Source organism: Silurus meridionalis, chromosome 9 (genome assembly GCF_014805685.1).
Source record: "Silurus meridionalis isolate SWU-2019-XX chromosome 9, ASM1480568v1, whole genome shotgun sequence".
Classification (NCBI taxonomy): Eukaryota; Metazoa; Chordata; class Actinopteri; order Siluriformes; family Siluridae; genus Silurus; species Silurus meridionalis.
In genome coordinates this window covers 25938286-25963502 of record NC_060892.1, presented here as the reverse complement: position 1 = coordinate 25963502, position 25217 = coordinate 25938286, and the positions used below count along the sequence as shown (strand labels likewise).

The window sequence follows — 25217 nt, the reverse complement described above, 5'->3', positions numbered from 1 at the left end:
GGACAGGGGGTATGGAGACGGATGATCTGCTGTGGCGCCCCCTAATGGGAGCAACCGAAAGAAGAAGAAGAAGAAGACGTTCGTTTATTTTACTTGATTATTGTACAAATCCACTATATGTCCAAAAGTATTGGGACACCTGACTTTTCCAGCCATATGAGCTTCTTCACCAAACCACAACTTTGGAAGCACACAAATGCACAATACATCTTTGGATGCCGTAGCATGAAATTTTCCCTCCACTTGAACCACAAACCACAAACCTGTTCCAGCATTACAATGCCCCTGTCTACAAATATCATCTTCACATAGGTTGGATATGGTGGAAGATCTCCTGCTAAAGAGCTCATACTCGTTTGGGATGAATGAGAACGCTGACTGCACCCCAGGCCTCCTCACCTCACTTACATCAGTACCTGACTTCACTAACACCCTTAAAGATGATCTTCCCAAAAGAATGGAGGTTATTATAACAGCAAATGGAGACTAAATGTAAAATGGGGTGTTCAGAGAAGAGACGCTGATCTTATGGTGTTGTGGAAACGAATGGAATTTTATAATCAGAACTTTAATCAAATCTGACACTTAATAAAGGGCAGATTAGACAACGGGTCTGTCTATTAAACCTGCCGCTCGAAAAACAAGCCCCCGATAATAACCTGCGTTAAAATCCCGGTTCCATATTAATATTGATGAAAGATGGTGTGGGAATAACTTTCATTACACTAAATGATATTCGCTGCCCAGGACGTTGGCTTTAATCAGGCCGTTATTGATCCTGAACACCAGACTTGGCAGGAGAGGAAGCTTGTTGCTGACTAGTCATTTCTTACACCGCTTAATGAAAGAGTGGCTGCTGGGATTCAAGGTTGAATTCATTTGTGCAAAGGATAATGCTTCGAAAATGACCACGGGAGAAGATTTCCATCCCTTCGAGGGGCGATGAGGACGGGAGAAATGGACACTCCAATGACCATCATAAAGACATGCTCATTTTTTAAAATGATATTACGAGCGTCACTAGAAACACTTTGTTGACTGTAGTCGTTTAGTGGATTATTCACACTGCTCATGGAGGAGTTTCGATTCTAAACCTACCTGTGGTACAGTTCTAGGCAGCTGGCTAATCAATTTTCAGGGCTGCAGGTGTGAAAAAAGAGTTGGCACAAACACAGGAAAATATTATGTTTGCTCCAGTTTAACCTGATCATCTCAGTGTCAGGTCTGAACTCCAAGAACCAAAGGAACAGATAGATTTCTTCTAGAAAACTCCGATAAACCCCACATTTTATTTTTTGCTTTGGTAGAATAAAATGTTCCCTTCACCTGAACTAAGAGACTCAAACCTGTTCCAGCAGGACATTGCCCCTGTTCACAAAGCCAGCTGCATGAAGACCTGCTTTCCATAGGTTGGAGCGGAAGAGCTTCTGCTTCATACAGCAGACCTGATTGAATCTCCACAAGGACTCCACAAAATCTAGTGAAACATCTTACCAGAAGAATGGAGGTTCTTATGACAGCAAATTGGGACTAAATGTGTAATTGGATGTTAAAAAAATCACGCTCAGGCGTCCACAAACGTGTGCTTGAAGATTTCCAACAGGTTATGAAGGACGTGAAAAGAGGAGACCATCAATTTAATCTGATGTCCTCAAAGATGTCTGAAGTTTATGCTAAAGGTTTTTCCACATATCACATCATGATGGTACACTCTATGGACAAAAAATGTGTGTACACCTGAACATAAAATTGGTACCTTATTGGTACCCTTTTGCCTTTATAAATCCCTCAACTCTTCTGGGAAGATGTTCCTCTAGATTTTGTGGAGATTTGTGCCACAAGGGTGTTAGTAAAGTTAGGTACTGATGTAGGTGTGAAGGTGAGGAGGCCTGGGGTGCAGTCAGCATTCACATTCATCCCAAAGGTGATCAATGTTTTTGAAGCTCTATAGCAGGAGATCTTCCACATTGTCCAAACCATGTGAAGCAGATCTTCTTGCATGTGTACATTGTCATGCTGGAACAGTTTTGGGTCTCCTAGTTTAAGTGGAGGGAAAATCTCATGCTCCACAGACATCTGATACAATGGTGCGTCTCCAACGTTGTGAACCCTCATCCAGCGATGCCTGTCGGTCCACTCTCTTTCCGCTGGTGTGAATACGAAGCTCCGGAGGCTCACGGTGTGGAACGGCTCTGGGAAGTGTGCTGTGTAATTAGCAGGCAGGCAGCATCGCGTCTCTCTCTTGGCCTCGGATCAAGTCTACACGCTCGGATCGCTTTCAGAGACGCTTCAAATAAATCCTCTGTAGCGCATTAAAGGAGTGTACACCTGCTTGGTCATAATGTTCCAAGGTCATCTCCATGCTGTTTCTTTAATTTTAAACACACACACACACACGGGCCCAGTGTCTTTCTGTGTGTCTCAGGCTGAAAATATTCATTTATTGTTTTGCGAGACTGAAGTTAATGTGACTCAAGTGACTAAAGTGACTCAGTTGCTTTGCAGTGTTCTGTCTCTCAGCCATACGCCCACACACACACACACACACACACACACACACACACACACACACACACACACACACACACACACACACACACGGAGCATACAGTAGTTTGTCAGACAAATAGTGTATGATTGAAAGGTGGGGGTGCAGAGAGAGAGATGGACGGAAGGCGTAGTGGGGAAGGAAAGGTAATGAGAGGAGGAGAAGGAGAGGAAATTGAGAGAGAGAGAGAGAGAGAGAGAGAGAGAGAGAGAGAGGAAGGAGGGGCAATGTGAGAGACAGTGACAGTGGAAAGTACAGGAACAAGACGACAGTCACTTGTTTCACTGGAGACACAGATTTGCTTCTGTGTTTACAAGCTTTACTAATTGCATTTTTATTTCCACCTTGTCTATTTGCTCGGCTCGGTTCTGCTCGTTCTCACAGAGACATCATCCTGAATGTAATCTCTTCCCCAAACATAGTATGTACATCCGAATTTTCAGATGTTCTCGAAATACCTTGCAGACGTACAACACCTGAGCGAGCGGGATGAATCCTGACTGCGGCGTTCACCTGATCCTGGTCCTCATCCTTCAGTGCATCTACGGTAACGTGCCTTTTTTTTTCTTCTCCTGAATGAGTTTTTAATCAGAATGTGGTGATGGGAAACATTCAGTACTGAGTTTGACCATGAAATGATTCCAGATCATGCAAGAAATTTACTTTTTGAATGTAAACAAAAAGGGATGCTATAACAGATTTTTTTTCTCCTCCATAAATGTTGACTTTATTTGGAAAGATCTTCATGGAGAATGATTTCTACTGTTGTGGTGAAACTAATAAACTAATAAACTAATAAAAATGAGTCATGGACTGGAAAATGTGATCCACTCCTTCTTCTGTAAGGTCTGTAAAGAAACCCTGCGTGATCACTCTAAATGCTAAAGATCACATCAAACCTCTGAACACATGAAGTGAAGACTAAAGAGATGATGATCTTTTTTTTTCAGTATTAACGCACAGATGCATCAATTCACCCTTACGATCTGTATACGTGCTGATCCGAGTGCACGTGCGACACGCATCTGCTGTAAAAGCTTCAGTGGTGTCTTCACTTGTTGTTTTTAAATGAATGAAATGAATGAATGATGTAGATACAGAATGTAAGTGTGTGTGTTTGTCTCTTACTCTGTTCAGTGTGTACTCCTGCCCCGGCTCGTGGTCACGCAGAGGAGCGACTCATTCAGGCTTTATTCCGTCGCTATAACAAGTTCTCACGTCCCGTCGAGAACATCTCCGATGTGGTGCTGGTTCACTTCGGCCTTTCCATCGCACAACTCATCGATGTCGTGAGTTTGAAGTCTGGCTGGAATTTTAACCAGTATACGCACCAGGACAGGAAGAAATAAATGCATTGCATAGGTGGAGGTGCTTAGTGGTTTTGGATTTGAAGGTTGTGAGATCAAATCCCAGCCACACCAAGCTGCCACTCCTGGGCCCCTGAGTAAGGCCCTTAACCCCATAACTGCTCAGGTTTATGAATGTCTGTCAAAATGCCATAAAACTATTTTACTGACATTTTCCAGGTTTGATCGATGTACCTCTATTTGATCAAATCCCATTAAAAATGTCTTTATTAGAGATTTTCTCATTTATTATTAATATTATTATTATTTTAATTCCCTATGGCAGGATGAAAAGAATCAAATGATGACCACCAACGTTTGGGTGAAGCAGGTATGTTTTGATCAGTTGGAGCATATAATTGAAAATTAATGAGATTTTTAATTGAAAACAGACTCCCGTTACTCCACTCTCAGTCATCCTGTCATGCCTGCTGATTCAGAACATTGATGCGAGTGTATGTGCCCTGACAGGAATGGAGCGATTACAAGCTGCGCTGGAACCCTGAGGAGTTTGAGAATGTCACCTCGATCAGAATCCCCTCGGAGCTCATCTGGAGGCCCGATATTGTGCTCTACAACAAGTGGGTGCTTTAATGGACTCATGCCAAATCTCCACATTTAGAATACTTTACTCTCCATCGGCGCATCAGAACATGATCAAACGCATTATTGTAATATTCACGTAATCATTACTGCTTTATTTTTTGGAGCAAATATGAAAACGCTTCCTCCTTACCTGAAGATCCTCGGTAGTGAGGCGAGATGAAATTGAAACGCAAGCGAGAAGATAATGATGGCCATAAACCGCAGCACTGAACCTCCATATGTCACTGAACAACAAAGTTCCTCCTCACCCATCAGAATAAAACCTGGACACTGCACAAGAACTACATTTCATAACTGTAATTTAGAAATGACGTTCACCTCCCTCTGAGGTGCTTCAGAAATATACACCTTATCAACAGAAGTATTGGGACACCTGATTTTTCCATCTACATGTGGTTTTTCTTCAAAGTGTTACATCTGTCAATGCATTTGATACAAGAAATTTTGCCTTCATGTGAACAATGAGACCCGAACCTGTTCCAGCGTGACAAAGCCAGCCAGAGGAGATGCTCTACATGAGTTGAAGTGGAAGATCTCCAGCTCTAACCTCAACCTTTTTCAGGACGAATGTAAATGCTGGCTGCACCCCAGGATCCTGACATCACCTACGTACCGCTAATGGAATATCAGATTGTCCTCTTTACACCATAATTCCTTAACCTTTAAATTGTGGCTCAGATTTCAATGATTCTTCATGTTTTTTTTTCTTAGCGCTGATGGAGACTTTGCCGTGACCCACTTGACCAAAGCCCAGGTGTTCCATGATGGCCGAGTGAAATGGAAACCTCCTGCTATATATAAGAGCTCCTGCAGCATTGACGTCACGTTCTTCCCTTTCGATCAGCAGAACTGTAAGATGAAGTTCGGCTCGTGGACGTACGACCGAGCGAAGATCGACTTGGTCAGCATGGACGGCAACGTGGACCAGATGGACTACTGGGAGAGCGGTGAGTGGGTCATCATCAACGCCGTGGGGAAGTACAACAGCAAGAAATACGAGTGCTGTGCGGAAATCTACCCGGACATCACCTACTACTTCATCATCCGCCGCCTCCCTTTGTTCTACACCATCAATCTGATCATCCCGTGCCTGCTGATCTCCTGCTTGACTGTGCTTGTCTTCTACCTTCCCTCTGAATGCGCTGAGAAGATCACGCTGTGCATATCGGTGCTCCTTTCACTCACTGTCTTCCTCCTGCTCATCACAGAAATCATCCCTTCCACCTCGCTGGTTATCCCACTCATTGGCGAGTACCTGCTGTTCACCATGATCTTCGTCACGCTTTCCATCATCATCACCGTCTTTGTTCTGAACGTGCACCACAGATCATCTCGCACGCATCGGATGCCCCACTGGGTCCGTCAGCTCTTTCTTCACCTGGTACCGAGATACCTTTTCATGAAACGTCCACCGGCTGCCGGAAAGAGAAACTGCCACAAGCTGATCGAAATGATGCACAGACCGATGGCGCTGCAGCCCATCCAGCAGGGGAACCCTGGCTTGACCACACCCCTCGATCTGATCTCGTGTCCAATCCAGCGTGAAGCAGCATCCAAATCTCCTCTTTTCTCCACCTCACGTAGCAGTGAGAACTCCAACCATGAACAGGACGCCATGCAGGTAAACCTCGCTCCAGGACTCAAGCACGCTCACGTGAAGACGTCCTCAGTCTCGAGCGCTTCTCTGTCTCCAGACATCCCGCTCAGGTCTCTGCTTCAAACCCTAGATCTGAGCGAGGTTTGTGAATTTCAGTGCCATAGCGCAGAGAGTGTGTTCTTCGACACGGCAGAGGGTACGCGCCAGGCGGAAACGATTTGGGGCTGCCATAAACATGAGAAGACGAGTATACAGACATACGTCACTGCAGATCGAGGGGAATGCACGAGTCCGTGTGAAGGACACAACGTCCGGGAACTCAAACATCAAGCCTTAACGGCTGCAGTAAAGAATCCGAGGTGGAGAGAAACGACTGTCCGGTGTCACAGTCACTCCTGAGGGCCCTCGAAGGAGTCCAGTACATCGCAGACCACCTCAGAGCTGAGGACACCGACTTTTCGGTACGTTTGTTGCTCAATTCAGAAGCAGCCCAAAAGCATTTCAGATAAATAGAGATCCATTTTCTAGTTAGGAACGTCTACAAATCAGTTCTGTTAGACTTTTCACCACATCGTATTGGTACTCCATCAAACACGTTTTAGATTCAAAAGATGCATTTCAAAATACACATTCAACATTGTCTTCCTTCCTACCAGGTAAGAGAAGACTGGAAGTACGTCGCCATGGTGATTGATCGAATATTCCTCTGGATGTTTGTGCTTGTGTGCATTTTGGGTACACTGGGACTCTTTCTACCTCCGTGGTTGGCCGGAACGATCTAGAATCCGACACGACCTCGACACGACCTCGGCATCCCACGAAATTTTTGTCCGGGTTTTGACTTTACGTCTGCAAAAACCTGCAGTATCACATTCCAGAATGTAATGACGAAGCATTTTTATCCAAGGTCGTCTTCGATTTGCTTGATTCACCCTCATAGCGGGAAAAAGGCCACTTTCCGTCACAAACGGCATCCGCTGTATTATTCAGTCTGCTTTAAACCTGTTCCAATTATAACCACATGCCTTCCTGCTATCCGTTTTCAATGAAAGGTTCTGCTACAAAATGAATAATAGAATAAAAATTGTGAGAAAAATATTGACAATATAGATGTTGAAATTTATTTAGGAATAATTATTCGTATAAATTACATTTGTACTGTTCTAATGTTGAAATGTAAATAAATGCTTTAGTACACTGAGCACTGAGGCTACTGCAGAGCTCTACTCGTCATCTCGGGCTAAAAACGGAGATGCCCAAACTAGGGCCCATGATGACCTTTGATGTGGTTTATCATACTGTAAATAAAAACTGGCACATGGATCATGGCCCTTCGTAGGAAAGCTTCAGCTCCTCTGTTCTTAACAAATAATGAGAAATTACTATATATTGGTAATTAGAGCACAATAGATCCTAATAGAATACAGTTTGTGGAGTCTAGAACTAACCACAGTTCATGCAATCAGCCAAGATGCTGCATACCTAATAGACAAAGTTTAATATTTCAAGAAAACAGTTGATCAAGAAGTTCTTGAGTTACTGTCACAGGAGATCAGAATGTTTATTTTTAGGTTAAACTCGTTCACTTTGCAGAGCTACAGAGGCGTCCTTCCCCGAAAGCCGGTCAATATTTAATCATATATACTCAGATGATCTCAGGCCAGAGAAAGAGACTTGTAGCTACGTGCTGCACATCCAACTGCTGCTGCTTATAACAAATAAAACAAAACAAGCCCCAGCAGCTCTACAGCCAACTCCATAATTGTTGGCACCCGTCAAGAGGATCTGCAAACTGAATTACTTTAGAACTCCAAAGTTATGCCAAAGGAACTGGAGAAACTTTTATTCTTTACCTTTCCTCGCATATGCTCCAGGGTTCAATCCTGAGCTCATTTTATTGTAGAAAATCTCAAATTGTGGGTTTCATCAGGTTCTCCGGGTTCCTCGGACTGTCCAAAAAACAGCCAAGTAGGAAGAATAGCTTTTTTTTTTCCAGGGGATTGGCACAGGATTGGTTTATACAGTTTGAGTAAATAAATGTTTTCTCTCTCCAAAAATGAAATTCTCAGGAACTCAGGTTTTTTGTGTACATTTTCTGATTATATCCCAGAGGTATAAATATAAGATTGAACACACCTTTTATGAGCAACCAGGAAGTCTGATGCCAAGAGAATGAGATAGAAGTCACTCAAGGATGCATTGAATAAATATTAATGCAAAATAATTTATCCCAATCAACACAGACATGAAATCAGATGCCACTGCTGTGCACGTGTAAACCTCTTAATAATAAAGGCGATGGTCATTTAAAAAAAAACCAAGTGCAAACGTCTCCAATCTTCTTAAACAAAACCTGAAACTGTTTTTATTTTAGCGCACACAAAACACAAAAAGTAGATTTATTTTCAAGAGGGAATTATATCTTTTTTATAATCCACATTCTGGACCACTTCACCTAAAAAAAAGTGTGTGTATTTATTCTTTGTATTTTGTCAGTAATCTGATTAACCTGCTCCTGCTAATCAAACAGCTGCATGAGTAAACAGAGTGCAGTGAACAGGTTCAAAAATGCAATTAAAAGCATTAATGAGCAAGTCATCAACCGTCAAAACATCGTTTTTGTGTATATGAAGGCGCTAGGAAATACTCAAAATAAAAGTGTATCGTAAGGACAAAAACGTTTTTTGTTTTTTTTTGTACAGAACAAAAATTGACACTTCAAAACAGTTGTTTTCCAACTTAAAAATGAGCTCAGGGGGTCAAAATTCCGTCATTTTCTTATGCGTATCTGCTTTCGTCTGAGCCCTCTGGATCGTCTGCTCCTGAGCCTTCAGCTGCTGCAGCACATCACGCAATGCCGAGAGCTTCTCTTCCAAATGGCTAATAACTGCAGCATCCCTATCCAAAAAGAGAGAGAACAGTGCATAAGAAGAAAACAAGGCTGAAGAGGGAAGAAGGGGTTCGATCAGCACAGGGAATGACGGCTCTACCTTCCATTCCTCCTGTTCAGCGAGTCAGTGATCCTCTGGATCTCTCTCTCCACCTGGCTGATCCTTTCCATTGCCTGAAAGAGCTGAACGTTGAGCGAGCGTTTGGTGCTCTTTCCTCCCCGGTACGCCTCCACACCGCTGACGGAGCACGACGGAGCCGGAGAGGAACGAGAGGACTCTCCAAGTTTAGAGTTCAGAAAGTCAAACACGTCCGACTTTGTCGAGGTGGATGTCCGCTTTCGCTTCGTTCTTCTTTTTCTCGAGTCGGCGGGATTGTTTTTGGCGATCGCGGCCCGTGTTTTGCGCAGCGTTAACTCGGCGCACTGGTCCAGCGAGCGGCCTTTTGGGAGCACCACGGCCTGCACGGGCTCCACACGGCCTGAAAGAGTCTTCCCCAAACCTGCACAGATGCACAGAGATCAGATCCATGAACCCTAACGCTGCTTTCTTTAGATTGAAGCAGAAAAGAAAAGCCTGCCATGACTGGGATTCATGCAAAATATCTTCTCCTTATATCACGACATCACAAGCACTAAAATGAACTGATGCACAAGAAATCAACACATTTCCCTGAACCAAAAATGTGTTTCACATCAATATTTACTAACCACCTCTTTAACTGCCCTCAGAGTTACTTATAAATCAATAAATATTTATGTAAAGAGTGTCATTTTTGTGAGACTTCATGAATTCTTCAAATGCATTTTTAAATGAAGCTCTAAAGCTGTATAATTTATCCTTTTGGAGACGGGACATTTTAGAGAATAGGGGAAAGATGTTGTGCTTGTGTTCTACCAGCATGGACATGGTTTCCTTTTTTGCTGAAGTGTAAACAATAAATAAATATAAAGAATTATAAAACGTAACTGCTGTAAATAATTATATAGTGCAAATTTACATGGTGGTTTTAAAAAGTTTCAAGAGTAGTTTTGTAACACGCTAACAGATGGCAGCACAAGGCTGCACGCACAGTCACGGGCAGCACCGGTCTTTACATGTCAGGAGCCGTGCAACCAGTGCTATTCTGACCACGTGCCTTACCACATCTGCTATTCTGACCACGTGCGCACCCTGGCACCGAGCTCCTCCTCACGCAAGTTTCTCACCGGAAACCACATCCAGTTCGCCGTTTAAACACCGATGCCTTCCAGGACACGTTTCAGAAGAATGTGAGTCGTATTGCTGTGGACTATTCTGAAGCTGATTGTGTGGAAACGTAGATAAATAAAGTTTCTTGTAAACAGAGTCTCCAGTATTCACTGTAATACTCCAGTATTCACTGCAGATTCAACACCTATACATAGACACCGGTTGCAGTCTCCTCTGCCATACAGGCATGATTTGGGTTCTGATGGTATATTTTACCTTTCCCTAACTCATAGCCCATCTTCAGCAAGAGCTTGGACCCGATTCCACGTGTGTGAGCCTCCCAGCCACAGAACTCAGCAGTGTTCACCGTGACCGCTTCCTCCTCGGTACCAGAACCAAAAACTGTCAAAAGAGTAAAATGTTGTTTTCATCTTTAAATAGAACTCTTAATAAGAAATCATTCAAATCAAAATCACAATATGAGGGATTGGGTTGAGGAATCTGAGGGAACTCAAACCTTTGGCATAGACAGCATCACACTGTTCCAGATCATCCTCCGAATCGGAAGAGGAAGTGGAGTTCTCCTCCAGCCGCAGAGGAGGGATGAGACAGTCGGCCTCTAGGACAGCTTCTTTCAGCAGCAATGAGTCGAATTTCACAGTGTAGAAGCCTCCCTCGATTTCTGAGAACAAAAAAAATTTAGATTTGCCAGTGAGAGACTAAGTTCATGCAGGTGAATCTGCTCTAAGCTCAATGTGATGCTGGACGTGGTGCAGATGGGCTGGTCACTGGTGGGAGCCAGTTGTCCAACAGAAGCACCCTGGTGCGACTGACCATCTGGAAAACACCCATGGTGCTAAAGGCAGGCTGAAGGGCACATTATAATTTTATAACATCTGCATATTTAAGAGATTAAAAAGTTGTACAGGAATAAAAAAAAAAAAAATGAAAATGGCCAATGGTATTGATAAATATTCTATATTGATTTCAAAAGCTGTGTGCTACAACTCCAAATCAGGAAACATAAATGTTCATGCAAGTGTTCTCCAAATCTGAAGGTGGAAAGTGCTCACCGAGGTGGACTCGTTTATAAGAACAAGGCATGGAGCAGAAACTTTTCTCAAACTGTTAAACAAGTTCTGTTTTGTACGGTTTGCACGATGAACGAGGAGTTGCACCTGTAATTTTGGCAGGATACCAGATGCCGTCCTCGTGCTTGGCTAAACAGGAGGATCCCTGCTGCATGTTAGTAAGATCCGCTTCAAGAAAGTCTCTCAGCTCCGACGTTCGCACCACCTCCCCGTGAGAGTACCTGAGGAAAAGAAAAGACACACACACCATCACTTTGGGGCGATCTGAGATCTTCACAGGACAGCAGTGATGATAACGGGGATGTGGGCGTGGCACTCGGAGAGACGATCGATTCCAAAAAATATCCAAACAGCGATGGATTTGAGAGAACGAGAGGAGGAACAATTTACAAAAACAATACCAGTTGAAAGCAAATACCCAGCTCATTAGAAAAGCTGTTCAAATAAATATGATTTTGGGGAAAAAATCCCAACGATGGTTTGTTAAATGTCAGGAAAATAAAAAATCTCCTTCACATTTTTTTCTTTTCTTCCTTTCCATCACAGAAACGTTACATGACATGCAAAAGAGATCCAATTTCAGCAATTACGAGGCACATCAACACAGAGACATCGAGCACACTCGGATACCTGCAGCCGTCCATGAAGCGGCACTTGCCTTCCAGAAAGAAACTGCAGGGCTTCATGGACTTGTGTGTAGGATGGATAAATAGCACTCGAACTCGAGCGTCTTCTCCGTCTGGCTCCTCTGAGCACACCACCATGGCGTTATGGTACTCAAGCGTCCCCCAGGATGAGTAGTAAGGCGCTCTGACTTTAGTGCCGCTTATATCTTCCTCGTTCTCATTTTCGTCCTCGTCTGGTATGGGGTCTTGCGCTGCCTCCGGTGCACTCTCGGAAATCTCAGAGTAGAAGGCTGCGAACTCATCGTCCAATTCCTTAGGCCGTTCCTGGGTTTTATCCGGTGTCGCCAAAAGCGCCGTGGAATCCTCGAGTGATGCCAAGAGCTGGCTCTTTTTGACAGACACCAGGCTAGACTCGGTGAGCTCAATGAGCTGGACCAGGTCCTCCTTCAGCTTGAGAAGATCTGCCTGGTCGGATGAACTGAGTCCACAGGCTAAAGCTGCCTCCACCTGCTGAAGCTGAGCGCTGTAGCTCGATGGCCTGCTCCAGGCTGCTCTCATCCATGGTAGGAAACCACAAGGCATGTGAAATCTGCAGAAATATAATCAGATACAAAAGCAGAAGGTTTTCTCTACATCTTAATGGTGTGTATGAAGGAAACACTGTATGTAAACACTTTCTTAAGACTCTAAGGCATATTATAGCTAACATGCTAGCATTATATGTTTACATTACTATATACACAAAACATATCAATGTAGATACAGTATGCTAGCTAGCTAATATCACAACATTTCACTGAACCAAACCGGTTTGCTAACATTTAGCTATTTACCTGCTAACAAAACCCAGACGTCTCCTATCCGGTGTTTATTTAAATAAATGTATTCTGAATGAGCTACACATGACGAGGAGCTTCACACTGAGTCGTTCCTGGACTGCAGTTCGTGTGAAAATTGGTTTGCTGTAGTACCTTCTTCTCTCAGCTGCTCACATCCGCCATGACACTCCAGGAAGAGTCGACTCCCCCAGATGAAGAGTCGACTCGCACAAGCACGTCACAGTGTGCGAGTCGACTCTTCCAAATGAAGAGTCGACTCGCACAAGCACGTCAGGTCTCTGTGGATAAGAAATAACATGTAAACGTTGTTTTGTATGTAATAAAATCTAATAAAGGGTTTGATGTGTTATAAGGATAAACATAAACACAATAACGCACATCACAAGCACCAAACTACCTGACTATAAGGTTTCTCCTCATATTTATTGTGCATTACACATCCATCGATGGTTTCTGCACTTGTCTATGTTCACTACAATACTGATGACGCTATTCTGTGGATTAGAAGGTCAAATTTCTGAAAGAGAATTTAGAAGAATTACTCGTCAGAAGACAACAAACTGTTGGAAAATGTAATTCAAAATTATTTGAATCTTAAACCAAATCTTCTTGGTGAGTCGACTCAAATGATCTCACACTAAGCATTGGCTTATTGTACCATAGAGATATACAGAGGCAGGTTTTTATGCAGAACAGATAAAATCACTAAAAAATGTTAAGCTTTTTTTTAATGAATTTTATATATTTAAAAAGACCCAACGCGTTTTTGTTTGTCTTTGCACTCTGCACTCTTCGATAGTGTATACTTCATATTGTGTTTGGTTTATCGATTTCTTCCTTATTGTAATTAAAAAATAATTTTTAAAGTCAGTGTGACCTGACAAATTTTAATTAATAATTTAGGACGTGTACTGCTGCTTATTCATGCAATGATCCAATCAGCCAATCATGTTGTAGAAGCTGAATGCATATAATTAACAATAAAAAACAAAAATTATTCTGGATGCTCTTTTTTAATTTCATTATTATTTCTGCAGAGTTCCACACAATTAATGCAAAAAGGAAATTGGACAGGCACAGAGATCAGAAAAGCATGATCAGATTGGTTCAACCTGAACTGGACAGATAAACACCTCAGCTGTATATAAATGCATATGTATTAATCAACTGATTTAAACCAATCTAAATACATTTTATAGATGTAACAAAGAGAAAAACACAGAGCAGCTGGAATTTCTGCACATCTCACACAAATTACTGTGAAAAGTAAAACAAATATTTAGAAATGAGTAAAAAAATATTTTTATTTATTTTTGGAAAAACAATCATTTTATATTTCTTTAAAAAATGTCCAATATGGTCCAAGTGAAGATTGGAATGCCAGGAAGAGCTGCTTGTGGGATTCAGTCAGGAGAAGAAAGAAGATATCTTGCTTTGTGATTTTGATGAACAGAGCTGTGAAACTATAATGAGACAAAAAAAAAAAAAAAAAAAAATCACATTACAGCAACTTTGTACATACCAAGTATTTATACTGTGTAAATATGAACAAAGGTATTGGGACACCTGACTTTTCTATATGTGGTTCTTCCCCAAACTGGTACACAAAGTTAGAGACACAGTGGTATAGCATGAAATTTTCCAAAACCCAAACCTGTTCCAGCATGACAATGTTCCTAAGCACAAAGTCAGCTCCGTAAAGATCTGCTTTACATGGGTTGGACTGAAGGATTTTGAGTGGCCCCCTATACAGCTCTGAACTGCACCCCAAGCCTCCTCACTTTATCTACATCAGTACCTGACTAACACCCTTGAGGCTGAATGAGCACAAATCTCCACACAATCTAGTAAAAGATCTTCCCAGACGTGTAAAAGTTCAAAAAGCTCTTACAAATCTGTTAATGTCCACAAACGTTTGTCTGGACAGTGTATATTTTATAACGTACCTGAAACAGGTGGACTTGAACCCTCTTCAGAATCCTGGCAAGGCACTATTACGCTCCCAGTCAAGGAAGTTAACATCTCGGAGAACTGCTGACGATGGTGAACTGGAATGAACCCTCTTAAACCTTAGAGAAAGAAAAGAAAAGCTGAAACAATGATCCATCTGTAGATCCGTTATTGCCCCCGAGAAACCAAGACTCACGTTGTAAAAGAGCGATGTCTTCGTCTCGCTCGGTCAGCAGCCCCACAACTGTCGACACCATCTGCTCGTAATCGTTAGTTTGCCTGTACTCCTTCAACGCTGAGAAAAGCAGACCAGTCTTCTCAGCACCGACAGCCTTTCTAATGTCAGACAGCAGGGAAGCGCTGAATGGACTGTCTTTTCCAGACTGTGGTGGGTTCTGATGCTTCACACTCGCATCCGCTGTAAAAAGAAAATGCTTTGCTATTTTTATATTCTCAGACATTTAAAATCAGTGGAAATTAATACAAGTTTTGGAATCGACACCAACTTCCACACAAGTTATGCGTCCCCAGATGAGATCCACCTTGATTGAGCTGCTTGTTTGTGTCTAACTGGGCGATGGTGCATGTTTCAGCGGTTTCCACTTTGGCTGTAAGAACGTATCACATCTCGTATAAACCCAAGTGTCTCTCTCTGGATTAAATCGAAAACTAATCAGACGTTATACCTGTTTGTTTCACGAGTAACGCTCTCTCCTGCCGGGAGATGGAGTGCTCGGGCTTGTACCCGCAGCCTTTGCCTGTAAGAAGCTGGCACTGCTCGTCAAACTGCTTCTTGTGGTGCGGCCGAACAAACTGATAGACTCCTATAAACAAAACCAACAAGTGCAGGAGAAGGATTGGTCAGAATTCTATATGGAGTGCTGGAATTAGTCAGATGTAAATAAGGAGTGCTGAGATTGGTCAGAATTCTATAAGGAGTGCTGGGATTGGACACAATTCTATAAGGAGTGCTGGGATTGGACACAATTCTATAAGGAGTGCTGGGATTGGACACAATTCTATAAGGAGTGCTGGGATTGGTCAGAATTCTATAAGGAGTGCTGGGATTGGTCAGAATTCTAAAAGAAGTGCTGGGATTGGTCAGAATTCTATAAGGAGTGCTGGGATTGGTCAGAAGTCTATAGGGAGTGCTGGGATAGGTCAGAATTCTATAAGGAGTACTGGGATTGGTCAGAATTCTATAAGGAGTGCTGGGATTGGTCAGAATTCTAAAAGAAGTGCTGGGATTGGTCAGAATTCTATAAGGAGCGCTGTGGTTGGTCAGTTTTCTTAAAGGAGTACTGGGATTGGCTTGAATTCCTTAGTGAGTGCTGGGTATGGTCAGAATTCCTTGGGGATTGATGGGATTGGTCAGAATTTCTTGGGCTTTTTTAGGACTGGTCAGTATTCCTTGTGCAAATGTCCGCGTTCCCACACACACACCTCTCAGCAGACTGTGTGTATTTGGGTCTTGTACGAGAATATCTGTCGTTTTTGCTAAAAAGTCCTCGAAGTTATCTGTGGCCTTGTACGTCTGCAGGGTGTTGATGATCTGCATGTAGCTCTCCTGACTTAAACATCTCCTCAGCTCCAGCATAAAGGCCTTGCCTTTGCCTGCTGCGCTGGAGTCTATGGGTTTCTGAAACGATCAGCAAGATAAATTTAGTTCAGAAACAAAACATGTTTTTGTTTGTTGAAAATCCAAAACATACCCTTTAAATACATTTCTATATGAACGGTAAGCATCGGAGCACAGTAGGAAAAAAAAAAAGAAAGAATTTACCCGTTCTTGCACTACTCTCAGTTTGCGTTTCCCTCCCCTCGATTCATCATCCAGGCGTTTATCATACTGTAGAGATAACGTGGACAAGCGGCTGGCCTGCATTCACAAAATAAAATGCACATTGTTCATTTATCCCAACAAAATGAATCCAGAAATCCAGACTTTTCTCCCCTCCCACCTTCTCCTCCCCAACCAAGGAATCATCCTCGTCTTGATTGGGGTCGCTTTTATCCAGAGCATCAAGCAGACCCAATGGTCTCTTCTTGCTGGAACTCATCTCCATCTCGTACTGGACACAAATCCTGGATGTCCCATCTCTCTCACAACGATCGCCTGGATCAGAGGAACAAGTTCAGATGGGGTTTTGACAATGCAGCATGTATATGATATAATAATCTTTCGGTTATCATGGGAATATTTGTAAGATTTGGATTTAGTTGCTGTTTTTTTTTCACTGTTACTATTGATATGAATGAATTATTCAGCCTTGCTACTTTCAGAAACCACAGACTTACCCAGCTTCCTCTTCTTCAGACTTGGCACGTGAGAGTCGAACCCTTTAGCTTTGAGAGACGAACTGCAGTCCCAGGCACTCTGAGCTCCACGACTGCAGCCTGGACTCGTCTGGTTGGCGATTTTAGCTGTCTGGCTCTCGCACTCCACACCTTTCAACTTCTTTTTCTCTGGCACAGGCCTCTAATACACACAAATCCACCAACAATATGATTTAGGATTCAAGAACAGAAATAGATAAGTGATCGTGTTATGATCTAAAACGTGACGCTCACAAGCTTTTGTGCGACTCGGAAAAACTGTGCAGCGTCTCGAACCACAGCGCCGAAGTTTTCATTGGTTCGGACATAAGGTCTGACCCACGACGGGAGCTGCTGACGTACATTCCCACTTTTGAACCTACAGGAAGCAAAGAAGAAGAAAGTTTATTTGACAGGCTTGCATTTCATCTAGTTTACACACTTTTAGCACAAATCAAGAGAAAGAGTTAGGGTTAGGGTTAACCCTTTTGTCTGCGGTTCTTAATAAATGTTGGTAATCATAAAGACACTACGAGCTCTGACCTGTAGTCACAGAGAAAGATGGCACCGTAATCCTCACGGTGACGGATCACTCGACCGATAGCTTGGTTCACGGCACGAGACGCCTGCTGTCTGTACCACTCCTGCCCAGACAGATACTGAACACACAGACACATGAGCAGGACTGAATACGTGCGAGATGAACATGGTAAATGGCGTGCATTGGATCGATACTAAACACGCACGTGCCTCTGGAATATCGTATAATATGTGGCTTTTCCTGGAAATGAAAATGTTTTGGTACAGATTGAGTCCTGCAGAAAAACATTTATACCTAAAACTACATAGAAAAAAACGAAAGACGTCATTTAATGGCAGATGCTACCTTTACACCACTGGTTTTGTTTCTGCACATCTCATCCAAGTATTGCATCTTCAGCACCACCTTGGGATCCATTCTCGGGGGGTAGGGAAGGCCAGTGATGATCACACCACGCCCATACGTGTCCGCAAAGTCCAACCCTTCACTCACCTTGGGAGCAAACGGTGGAATGATTTACAGTAAATGGTATTTAACATTACAACCTGGTCAGTGCAAATACTGGATTGTGATTGGCTGGAAGTTCAGGTGTGAATAGAGGATTGTGATTGGCTGGAAGTTCAGGTATGAATAGTGCATTGTCATTAGCTGGAAGTTCAGGTGTGAATAGAGGATTGTGATTGGCTGGAAGTTCAGGTGTGAATAGAGGATTGTGATTGGCTGGAAGTTCAGGTATGAATAGTGCATTGTGATTAGCTGGAAGTTCAGGTGTGAATAGAGGATTGTGATTGGCTGGAAGTTCAGGTGTGAATAGAGGATTGTGATTGGCTGGAAATTCAGGTGTGAATAGTTCATTATGATTGACTGGATGTTCTGATGTAAATAGTGGACTGTGATTGGCTGGAAGTTCAGGTGTGAGTTTAGTCATCAATGCCATATTATATATAGTGTAAATCTTGTTTTTTTACCTTTCCTCTACACACAGCGAAGAAGCTTCCTCCGTTTGACTTGGAGTCATTTACCTTGTCATAAAAGCCATCAATCACCTGGAGAGAGGAACAAGTGCATTATATTTACAAAGAACCAAGAACACTGTTACATAAATACATAACGAATGCACAAGATCACTTTCACAGGTAAATCCAAACATCTGTGCAGCTGATTAGCTCAGCTATGGTTCCTTTATTGATGGTGGGATATTTAAGAGAGATGGAGGCATTTTTTTGTGTTATCGTCCTCCAGCTGACGTTAAAGTGAGAAGGTTGACCAGACTTTTATGTCAAGAAAAGCGAAATATAAACGGAGTCTTAAGTGTATACAAACATCATTATAAACATCATGAAACCTACCTCTGTGAAGGTTCCTTTTCCTTTGGGTTCGACAAACATGGGCTTCATGGACTCAATGCGGTCTACATGACCACTGGCCTGGAGGAGGCAAACAAGAACAACACAAAGTACAAAAATGTCCGGATTTTTCCTTTTTTACAAGAAAGCAATTCTGAATAAAACAAATTCTATAAAAAATTAATATAAAGTATTGTACTCACCTTCCAATACTCCAGTGTTTTATCCAACACCGGGTATGAAGGGAAAAACACCAGCAGGCCATGTGGAACCACTCGACTTAAATTTACTGTCAAGAACAAGCACATTACTGTAGAAAAAACCAGAGTGTGTGTGTGTGTGTGTTAGTAATATGTTGAAAATGATTTACACATCTCTTACCAATAGTATTTCCCAAAGATGCCATGTTCTCTGGAACAAACCTTCAAAGAAAGTGACACATTTTTATACCAAAAATAGAAGATTTTTAATTTTTACTTCTGCTCATAGGAACAAAAAAGCCTAAATCCTGTCTGAAACACACCTCCTGTCGAAAGCTGTGCTGAGCTGCACGCCGTCTGGCCCTTTATCGATAATACTGACGAAGATCTGGTCCTTCTGGATAACGTGAGGGTTCTCCAGACTCACCGGAAATGGGCTATAAAAAGGAGAGATCATCTGCTTGAGCTACAGATCTTCAATGCTGAAGTTTTAATGTAAAGGAAAAACTGTGGGAGAACCTACATCTGCATTTCACAGGTGAAGGATGAAAGAGGCGACAGGGTTCCGCTGGTCAAGATGATGCAGCGCACTTCCTGCCTGAGGAGATCCTGCATGCTGAATCCCGGAGAGAAACACCAGTAACTCAGCACATTCCCTGTTTCTCACACACACACACACACACACACACACACACACACACACACACACACACACACACACACAAAGTTGCATTTGAATAATCCATAAAAATTTTATGACTACTATACATTTTAGTAAAAAATAAACCAAAAAAATCTCAATATGTAAATTTCCCATCAATGAAATAATAAATTATTTATGATTATTTAAATATATAAAATAAATTATAATACTGTATTATACAAAAGAATCTCAAAATCAATTAATAAATAAATATCAATTACATTACAGAAAATCCGTAACAAACATGCCAAGAGAGTAGCGTGTTTTTTCGGAGAGATAAATGCGTGTACCTTGCTTTCTTGTGGAGGACGACGCCCACAGATCGACGCTCTGCTTTTTCTTGAAACTGCTCACATCTGGATGAATGTGAACCTGAAACGACCACTTTTTTTAATTAAAAATGACCTAATTTTTTTGTCACTTATAAAACCGTATACGGTGCAACATGCAAATAAATACTTTTTTACAACTGATCAGTGACATTAAAAAAACAAAAAAAGGATCAAATAAACTCCAAAATGAAAGAAAAATATATAGAACGATGGAACGTAATAGAATGGAATTACAGTGAAATTGTCAAACCAAACCGGTCCTAATGCACATTTAATAATTTTTGCATCCAAAGATAAATTCTGGTTATTTATGCTAATGTATTCATGTAGAAAAGTTATAACACTGATAATACTGATAATAAACCTCACGGACCTTGAACTGGTGCATGGCGTTCCCCTTGTGCACGGCGCCCTCTGCTGGTTCCACAGCAAACACCAGCTAATCGCATCAGAAGACAAATAATAAAAAAAGTAAGTCATCCAAAAAAAGATGAAATCAAAGAAGATGATTATTAAAAAGATAATTAATTTACTTGTATAATATCTGCGACTTTTTGCAGGCCGCTGGTGTTGAGAAAAATCCCCGGCTCTGAGATCAACAGTGAAGTTGTGTTAGTTTACATAAGATAAAAATAACACAGAATTGAGCTCATGAACTTGAAGATCCCATGAGCACCAGACGAGTAGGTGATACCTACTGGCTGCCATATATCCTGTGATCTGCTCCATCGCCTCTACGATCGCAGTCTTGGTGTCATAGGTCACATGGGCTTTCTGGAAAAGCTCGTAAATAAAGCTAAGAGTGAAAGAAAGAGACGGAGAGAAGGAAAAAGGTGTGTTACCTGAATGATTATGTTTTATTAGTGAGTCCGATGTTAATTTGGGATCTTGAGTGTGCATTCATGTTAGAGTTAATGGTGCAGTTAAGTCTATCGACATGGTTACAGTGGCAGAAATTAATTTTATTGATAGGTTTAAAAAATAAATAAATAAAAATCCAAGGCAGAAACAGACACACCTTCCAGGCTTGGTAATCCCCTGGTTATTAGAAGGCATCTCAAAGCTGTTTACAGTGATCTCCAGGTCCATTAAAATTTCTACACGACAATAAAAGAGAGATAGAAGTGACACAGGAAGTCTCATTGCCGAATCCATCATCATCGTATTTATTCGTTACTCACGTTTTATTTTAGCGATAGTGGTGATGTCCAGGTTCAGACCTGCATAAGGAGTCACAAATGAACAAATTAATCACTTGGACGTGGAGCTGAAATAAGTTTCACACAGTCATTAACGGAACCTGAGCTAAAAGATTCCCCGCCGTAATCCTCTGAAGATTCTCCTTTGCCGATATCAGAGGCCTGCTCCCTCAGCAGCTTGTCCACAACGTCGATGGCTGACGTTAGATCGTAAGGAGTCAGGTCAAAGGAGGTAGACTCTTCACACATCTTCTCCTGTGAAAGGTAGGAAGGTCATCTCTAAGGTTAGAAGTAATGCAGAAGATTTAGTGAAGAAATAATGAATTGACATGCAGCCAGACGGACAACCAGACAGCCAGACGGCCAATCAGACGGACAACCAGACAGCCAGACGGCCAATCAGACAGACAACCAGACAACCAGACACACAGAAATCCTCACCACATTATGTGCTTCATCGAAAATGACCACGGCTCCTTTGAGCTCGATGTTGTGAGCTCGGCGACTCTGGAGGACAAATTCAGTTCTCGTCAGGTTCCTCACATCTTTTCTGATGAAAGGAAAAAAAAAGTGAAATCCCTCCTTACCTTTGGATCCAGAAGGTAGTTGTAGGGCATGAAGATGAGGTCAGCGTGCTGCTTCAGAGAGCGAGATAAGTAATACGGACACACCCTGAAAAATAAAAACAGCTTCAGAGGAGCAAAATACCTTCACTGTACTGGAGATATAGATATAGAAGAGACAGGAACATAAGTATTTGGACAGTGCTGGAGTTTTCACCGTTCTGCTAGACGCAAATTATATATACACACACACACACACAAGACACTACACTGTGGTATAAGATTCAGTTCAGGAAAAGAAAGATGCACCTTTGCTTTTTTCCCGTTTTGACAAGATCTTCAACATCTAAGATGGAATTCACGATGTCCTTGTCGGTACTTTTCTCTAAAAACAACAGCGAGAAGAATTTACACACACTCTCTCACACACACACACACACACACTCACACACACTTTGCTCAACATATCTCGCTGATAAAACTCCAATATGACGATTCATACCATCAACATTATTGTAGAAAAGACAGGAGCGAGAGGAGACCTTTGCTCGACACATGTGGACCTGCAGTAGAAGAGAAGAAATTATAATACAATAAAGGAAAACGAGAGCAGGTTCATCCTGTGTAATGTGGAACATACAGGATAATGAACTCACTTAAATTGATCTGAAATCTCTATTAGATCGAACAGATCCTTTGCTGTAACCATGAGCTTGTACCTTAACATGATTGCTTTCCTGCTTCATGACCTCCTGGTTGATGCACAGCTGTTCCCTGGAGCCCAGAACGCAAATCTTCGGCCTATAATCCAATTTTAGAGTAAAACACACTAAATAGATTTCCCAGAAAGTGAATAAAAACACTTTCTGACAGCGTTCCGACCTGTACGTGGTGTTCTTGAGCTCGCTGATGACCTGGGTCAGCTGAGAATGCGTCCTCGATGCGTAGATGATTTTGGGGATGTCTGTGTAATATGCTGCAATGAGAGGAGATCATTCTACATCATTAACCAGCACATGATATTCAGAACAGTCAAGACAACATACAAAATGGACTACACAGCCGCACGAACTTGAAACTCCTCCGTACCGGTTGTTTCACCATCGGTCGCTGACGTTCCCCAAGACGACACGGGCCTGTCGGGGAAAAGCTCTGCACCTCCCATCCTTTCGGCGATCTTCCTGGCAGATATGGAGTCTTTAAAATACGCTCTCCAGCCGAGCGTCGCGCAGAGCAGACACAACGTCTTCCCTGTACCGGTCGGACTCTCGAGCACTCCATTGACTTTCTAGAAAGTGAGAGAATATCACAAACACTTCAAGGTACATGATACTGCACAAAAGTTTGTGCACACCTGACTATAAGCATTTTGAGCATCCCAATTCACAATTAGACCCCATTTTTAGATCACGTGTTGATTTGTGCCCATTCAGACAAGGTCATGTAATGATGAAGTGAGGAGGCCTGGGATGCAGCCAGCATGAAAAATTCATCCCAAAAGTGTTCGATAGCAGATCTTCCTCTACAACCCATGTGAAGAGGATCTTCACAGAGCTGGCTTTGTGCACAGGGGTATTGAAATGCTGGAACAGGTTTTGGGTCTCAGGAAAAAATGTACATGCATACACAGACATTCCACATGGAAAACTGTATGAATGAAACTAACTGCTCACTCAGGCCCACATTTAATCACATTTCCTATTGATTCATGAATTCACCTCAATTGTATTGGTTTGATGGCTTTCCAGGGCAGGTTGCAGTCCACATTTTAAGGTGTTTACAAATAGAAAGAAAGGATAATATAGAAAGAGTGTCATTACGTACATTTTGCAGACACTCGATCACTTTGCTCATGTAATCCGTCTGACATGAATAAGGAGTGAAAGGAAACTCCACTGTAACTCCATTTAAAGTAAGAGAAGGCATCCTGTAATCAGTAGAACTGCACCACACACCTCAATTAAACATTTCCACTCTATTTAATTACGATTCAAGTTCATTTAAACACATTTACTCCAAGTTCAATTACACCCCAAACCCCTGCGTTACCGGCCGCCCTGTGTTTATTCACGCCGCGCCACTTTTCTTCGTGTTTTTGTTTAAGCGTTTAAATGTACGCGACTGCCCCCTACAGGCCACAGTGCAAAATTACACCGTACCCGGGCATGAGGCTGCAGATCTGCGCCCAAAAAACCCGGAAGTAGATTAACAAATTCCTGTTGCAAACCCTGAATTAAAAATATTCCCTGATAATATTTACTGCATTTTAATCCTAAAAATCGCACAAGGAGCCATTAAACCAAATAAAGAGAAATGGGAGGAATCAGACCAAACAATACCACTTCAAATACCAAAGAATTTCAATAACAGTTTATATTGATACCAGACATTATTGATTATATAATCATTTATTTAAAAAGCATGATTATTCCGACAAACTGCATTCCTTTCCCCTCTTATGTTTTTTTGAAGGAGCTACAGAAAATTGAAAGTTTGCGCCTTTAAACCAGTTTCTTCTTTTACTTAACGTCTGATCAAAAAACGATTTAAGAATCTACAGATGACATAGCAAAGCCAAAATATATGACAGAACCAAGACTTGATTGTACAATAAACGGAGGCACCATGGAAGAAGAAATAGTTCCTATGTTAAGTGAATTGATCCCAGGTAGGATCAATATTTTAACGTGAGAATCAATCGTCTCCGTACATCACCAGTACCGGAAGTACTGACACTTTAGGATCGATTGGGCCAAAACATTTCACAAGCAAATGAAAGAGTATGTCCATGTCCCGGTCGATGTCGGAACATGGTTACTCTGTAAAAACTCTCTGACTTAGCAGCATAAAGTTTTCATGGCAGGACACGGAAGTAGATTTCCAGGCCTTTCTTTCATGCAGTTGATATTGGTGTTCTGGTTGTCACCTGAATGTTATCTTCTGCCATCAATATCATCCTGTACTGCTGCTGGACACCTGATGTGGGACCCATAACCCATGACCTTGAGAGCATATGACCATACTCGCACCCTAGAAATTACATATCTAGCGCATTTTCTTTATAAAGTCCAGTACATTGGATGAAACGTCTATTTTATCCTACGGTTTGTTTTTCATGTACATGTACAACCAATAACATTTCCCTCTGCATTAATTTACACCAGAGATCATAATACTCATTGGCAAGACATCACCCATAAATAAAAAAAATAAATCTTTCAGAAAATTCCCCAGGTTTATTCATGAATTGCTCTTGGCACTGTGTTTACTCAGAGAGTTCTTGTAAATTCTCAGAAACAGGCTTGAACACATTTTACTAATAGTCCGTTTTCAGC

At 42.0% G+C, this 25217-nt stretch overlaps 3 protein-coding genes across 6 annotated transcripts; 1 reads left to right on the top strand and 2 right to left on the bottom strand.

Moving 5' to 3' along the window:
• Positions 1 to 2796: 2796 nt before the first annotated feature.
• Positions 2797 to 6892, top strand: chrna4b (cholinergic receptor, nicotinic, alpha 4b). Of its 2 annotated transcripts, XM_046858001.1 has the most exons (6): positions 2797 to 3095; positions 3686 to 3837; positions 4181 to 4225; positions 4366 to 4475; positions 5212 to 6558; positions 6754 to 6892. In XM_046858001.1, exons 1-5 carry the CDS (start codon positions 3038 to 3040, stop codon positions 6494 to 6496), a joined length of 1650 nt encoding a protein of 549 aa, XP_046713957.1. In that variant the 5' UTR covers positions 2797 to 3037; the 3' UTR covers positions 6497 to 6558; positions 6754 to 6892. The 2 variants fall into 2 exon arrangements, with proteins under 2 accessions (XP_046713957.1, XP_046713958.1); XM_046858002.1 differs by lacking the exons at positions 2797 to 3095; positions 3686 to 3837 and adding an exon at positions 3963 to 3992.
• Positions 6893 to 8434: 1542 nt separating this feature from the next.
• On the bottom strand, positions 8435 to 12455 carry zgpat (zinc finger, CCCH-type with G patch domain). The gene is given in 7 exon segments (XM_046858003.1): positions 8435 to 8995; positions 9088 to 9487; positions 10453 to 10578; positions 10694 to 10858; positions 11355 to 11488; positions 11898 to 12422; positions 12424 to 12455. Coding segments are annotated over 7 exon segments (1521 nt in total). The 3' UTR covers positions 8435 to 8856.
• A 1271-nt stretch (positions 12456 to 13726) lies between these two features.
• Positions 13727 to 23988, bottom strand: rtel1 (regulator of telomere elongation helicase 1). 3 transcript variants are annotated; one of them, XM_046858414.1, is made up of 33 exons: positions 23707 to 23986; positions 22972 to 23170; positions 22765 to 22858; positions 22602 to 22683; positions 22385 to 22445; positions 22192 to 22267; positions 21907 to 21991; positions 21761 to 21826; positions 21421 to 21574; positions 21302 to 21340; positions 21139 to 21217; positions 20819 to 20916; positions 20654 to 20709; positions 20494 to 20559; positions 20079 to 20160; positions 19609 to 19741; positions 19409 to 19522; positions 19267 to 19307; positions 19089 to 19174; positions 18889 to 18966; positions 18508 to 18585; positions 17885 to 18031; positions 17542 to 17657; positions 17254 to 17377; positions 16981 to 17161; positions 16644 to 16798; positions 16466 to 16561; positions 16126 to 16321; positions 15369 to 15506; positions 15189 to 15290; positions 14879 to 15100; positions 14679 to 14801; positions 13727 to 14195 (listed from the first exon to the last, which is right to left on the bottom strand). In XM_046858414.1, the coding sequence occupies exons 1-33, from the start codon at positions 23806 to 23808 to the stop codon at positions 14140 to 14142; spliced, it is 3525 nt and encodes a 1174-aa protein (XP_046714370.1). In that variant the 5' UTR covers positions 23809 to 23986; the 3' UTR covers positions 13727 to 14139. The 3 variants fall into 3 exon arrangements, with proteins under 3 accessions (XP_046714370.1, XP_046714369.1, XP_046714368.1); XM_046858413.1 differs by having other exon boundaries at positions 15225 to 15290; positions 22602 to 22858; positions 23707 to 23988; XM_046858412.1 differs by having other exon boundaries at positions 22602 to 22858; positions 23707 to 23987.
• Positions 23989 to 25217: the final 1229 nt, after the last annotated feature.

Bases quoted from the DNA above. Each gene is read 5' to 3' on its own strand.
- chrna4b (XM_046858001.1), top strand. From the start codon at position 3,038: ATGAATCCTGACTGCGGCGTTCACCTGATCCTGGTCCTCATCCTTCAG. The intron at 3,096-3,685 runs GTAACGTGCCTT...TACTCTGTTCAG, and splicing joins CATCCTTCAGTGCATCTACG to TGTGTACTCCTGCCCCGGCT. The intron at 4,476-5,211 runs GTGGGTGCTTTA...TTTTTTTCTTAG, and splicing joins GATATTGTGCTCTACAACAA to CGCTGATGGAGACTTTGCCG.
- rtel1 (XM_046858412.1), bottom strand. From the start codon at position 23,808: ATGCCTTCTCTTACTTTAAATGGAGTTACAGTGGAGTTTCCTTTCACT. The intron at 18,032-18,507 runs GTAAAAAAACAA...TTTGCTCCCAAG, and splicing joins TCGCTGTGTGTAGAGGAAAG to GTGAGTGAAGGGTTGGACTT. The intron at 17,162-17,253 runs GTGAGCGTCACG...TGTGTGTATTAG, and splicing joins TCCGAGTCGCACAAAAGCTT to AGGCCTGTGCCAGAGAAAAA.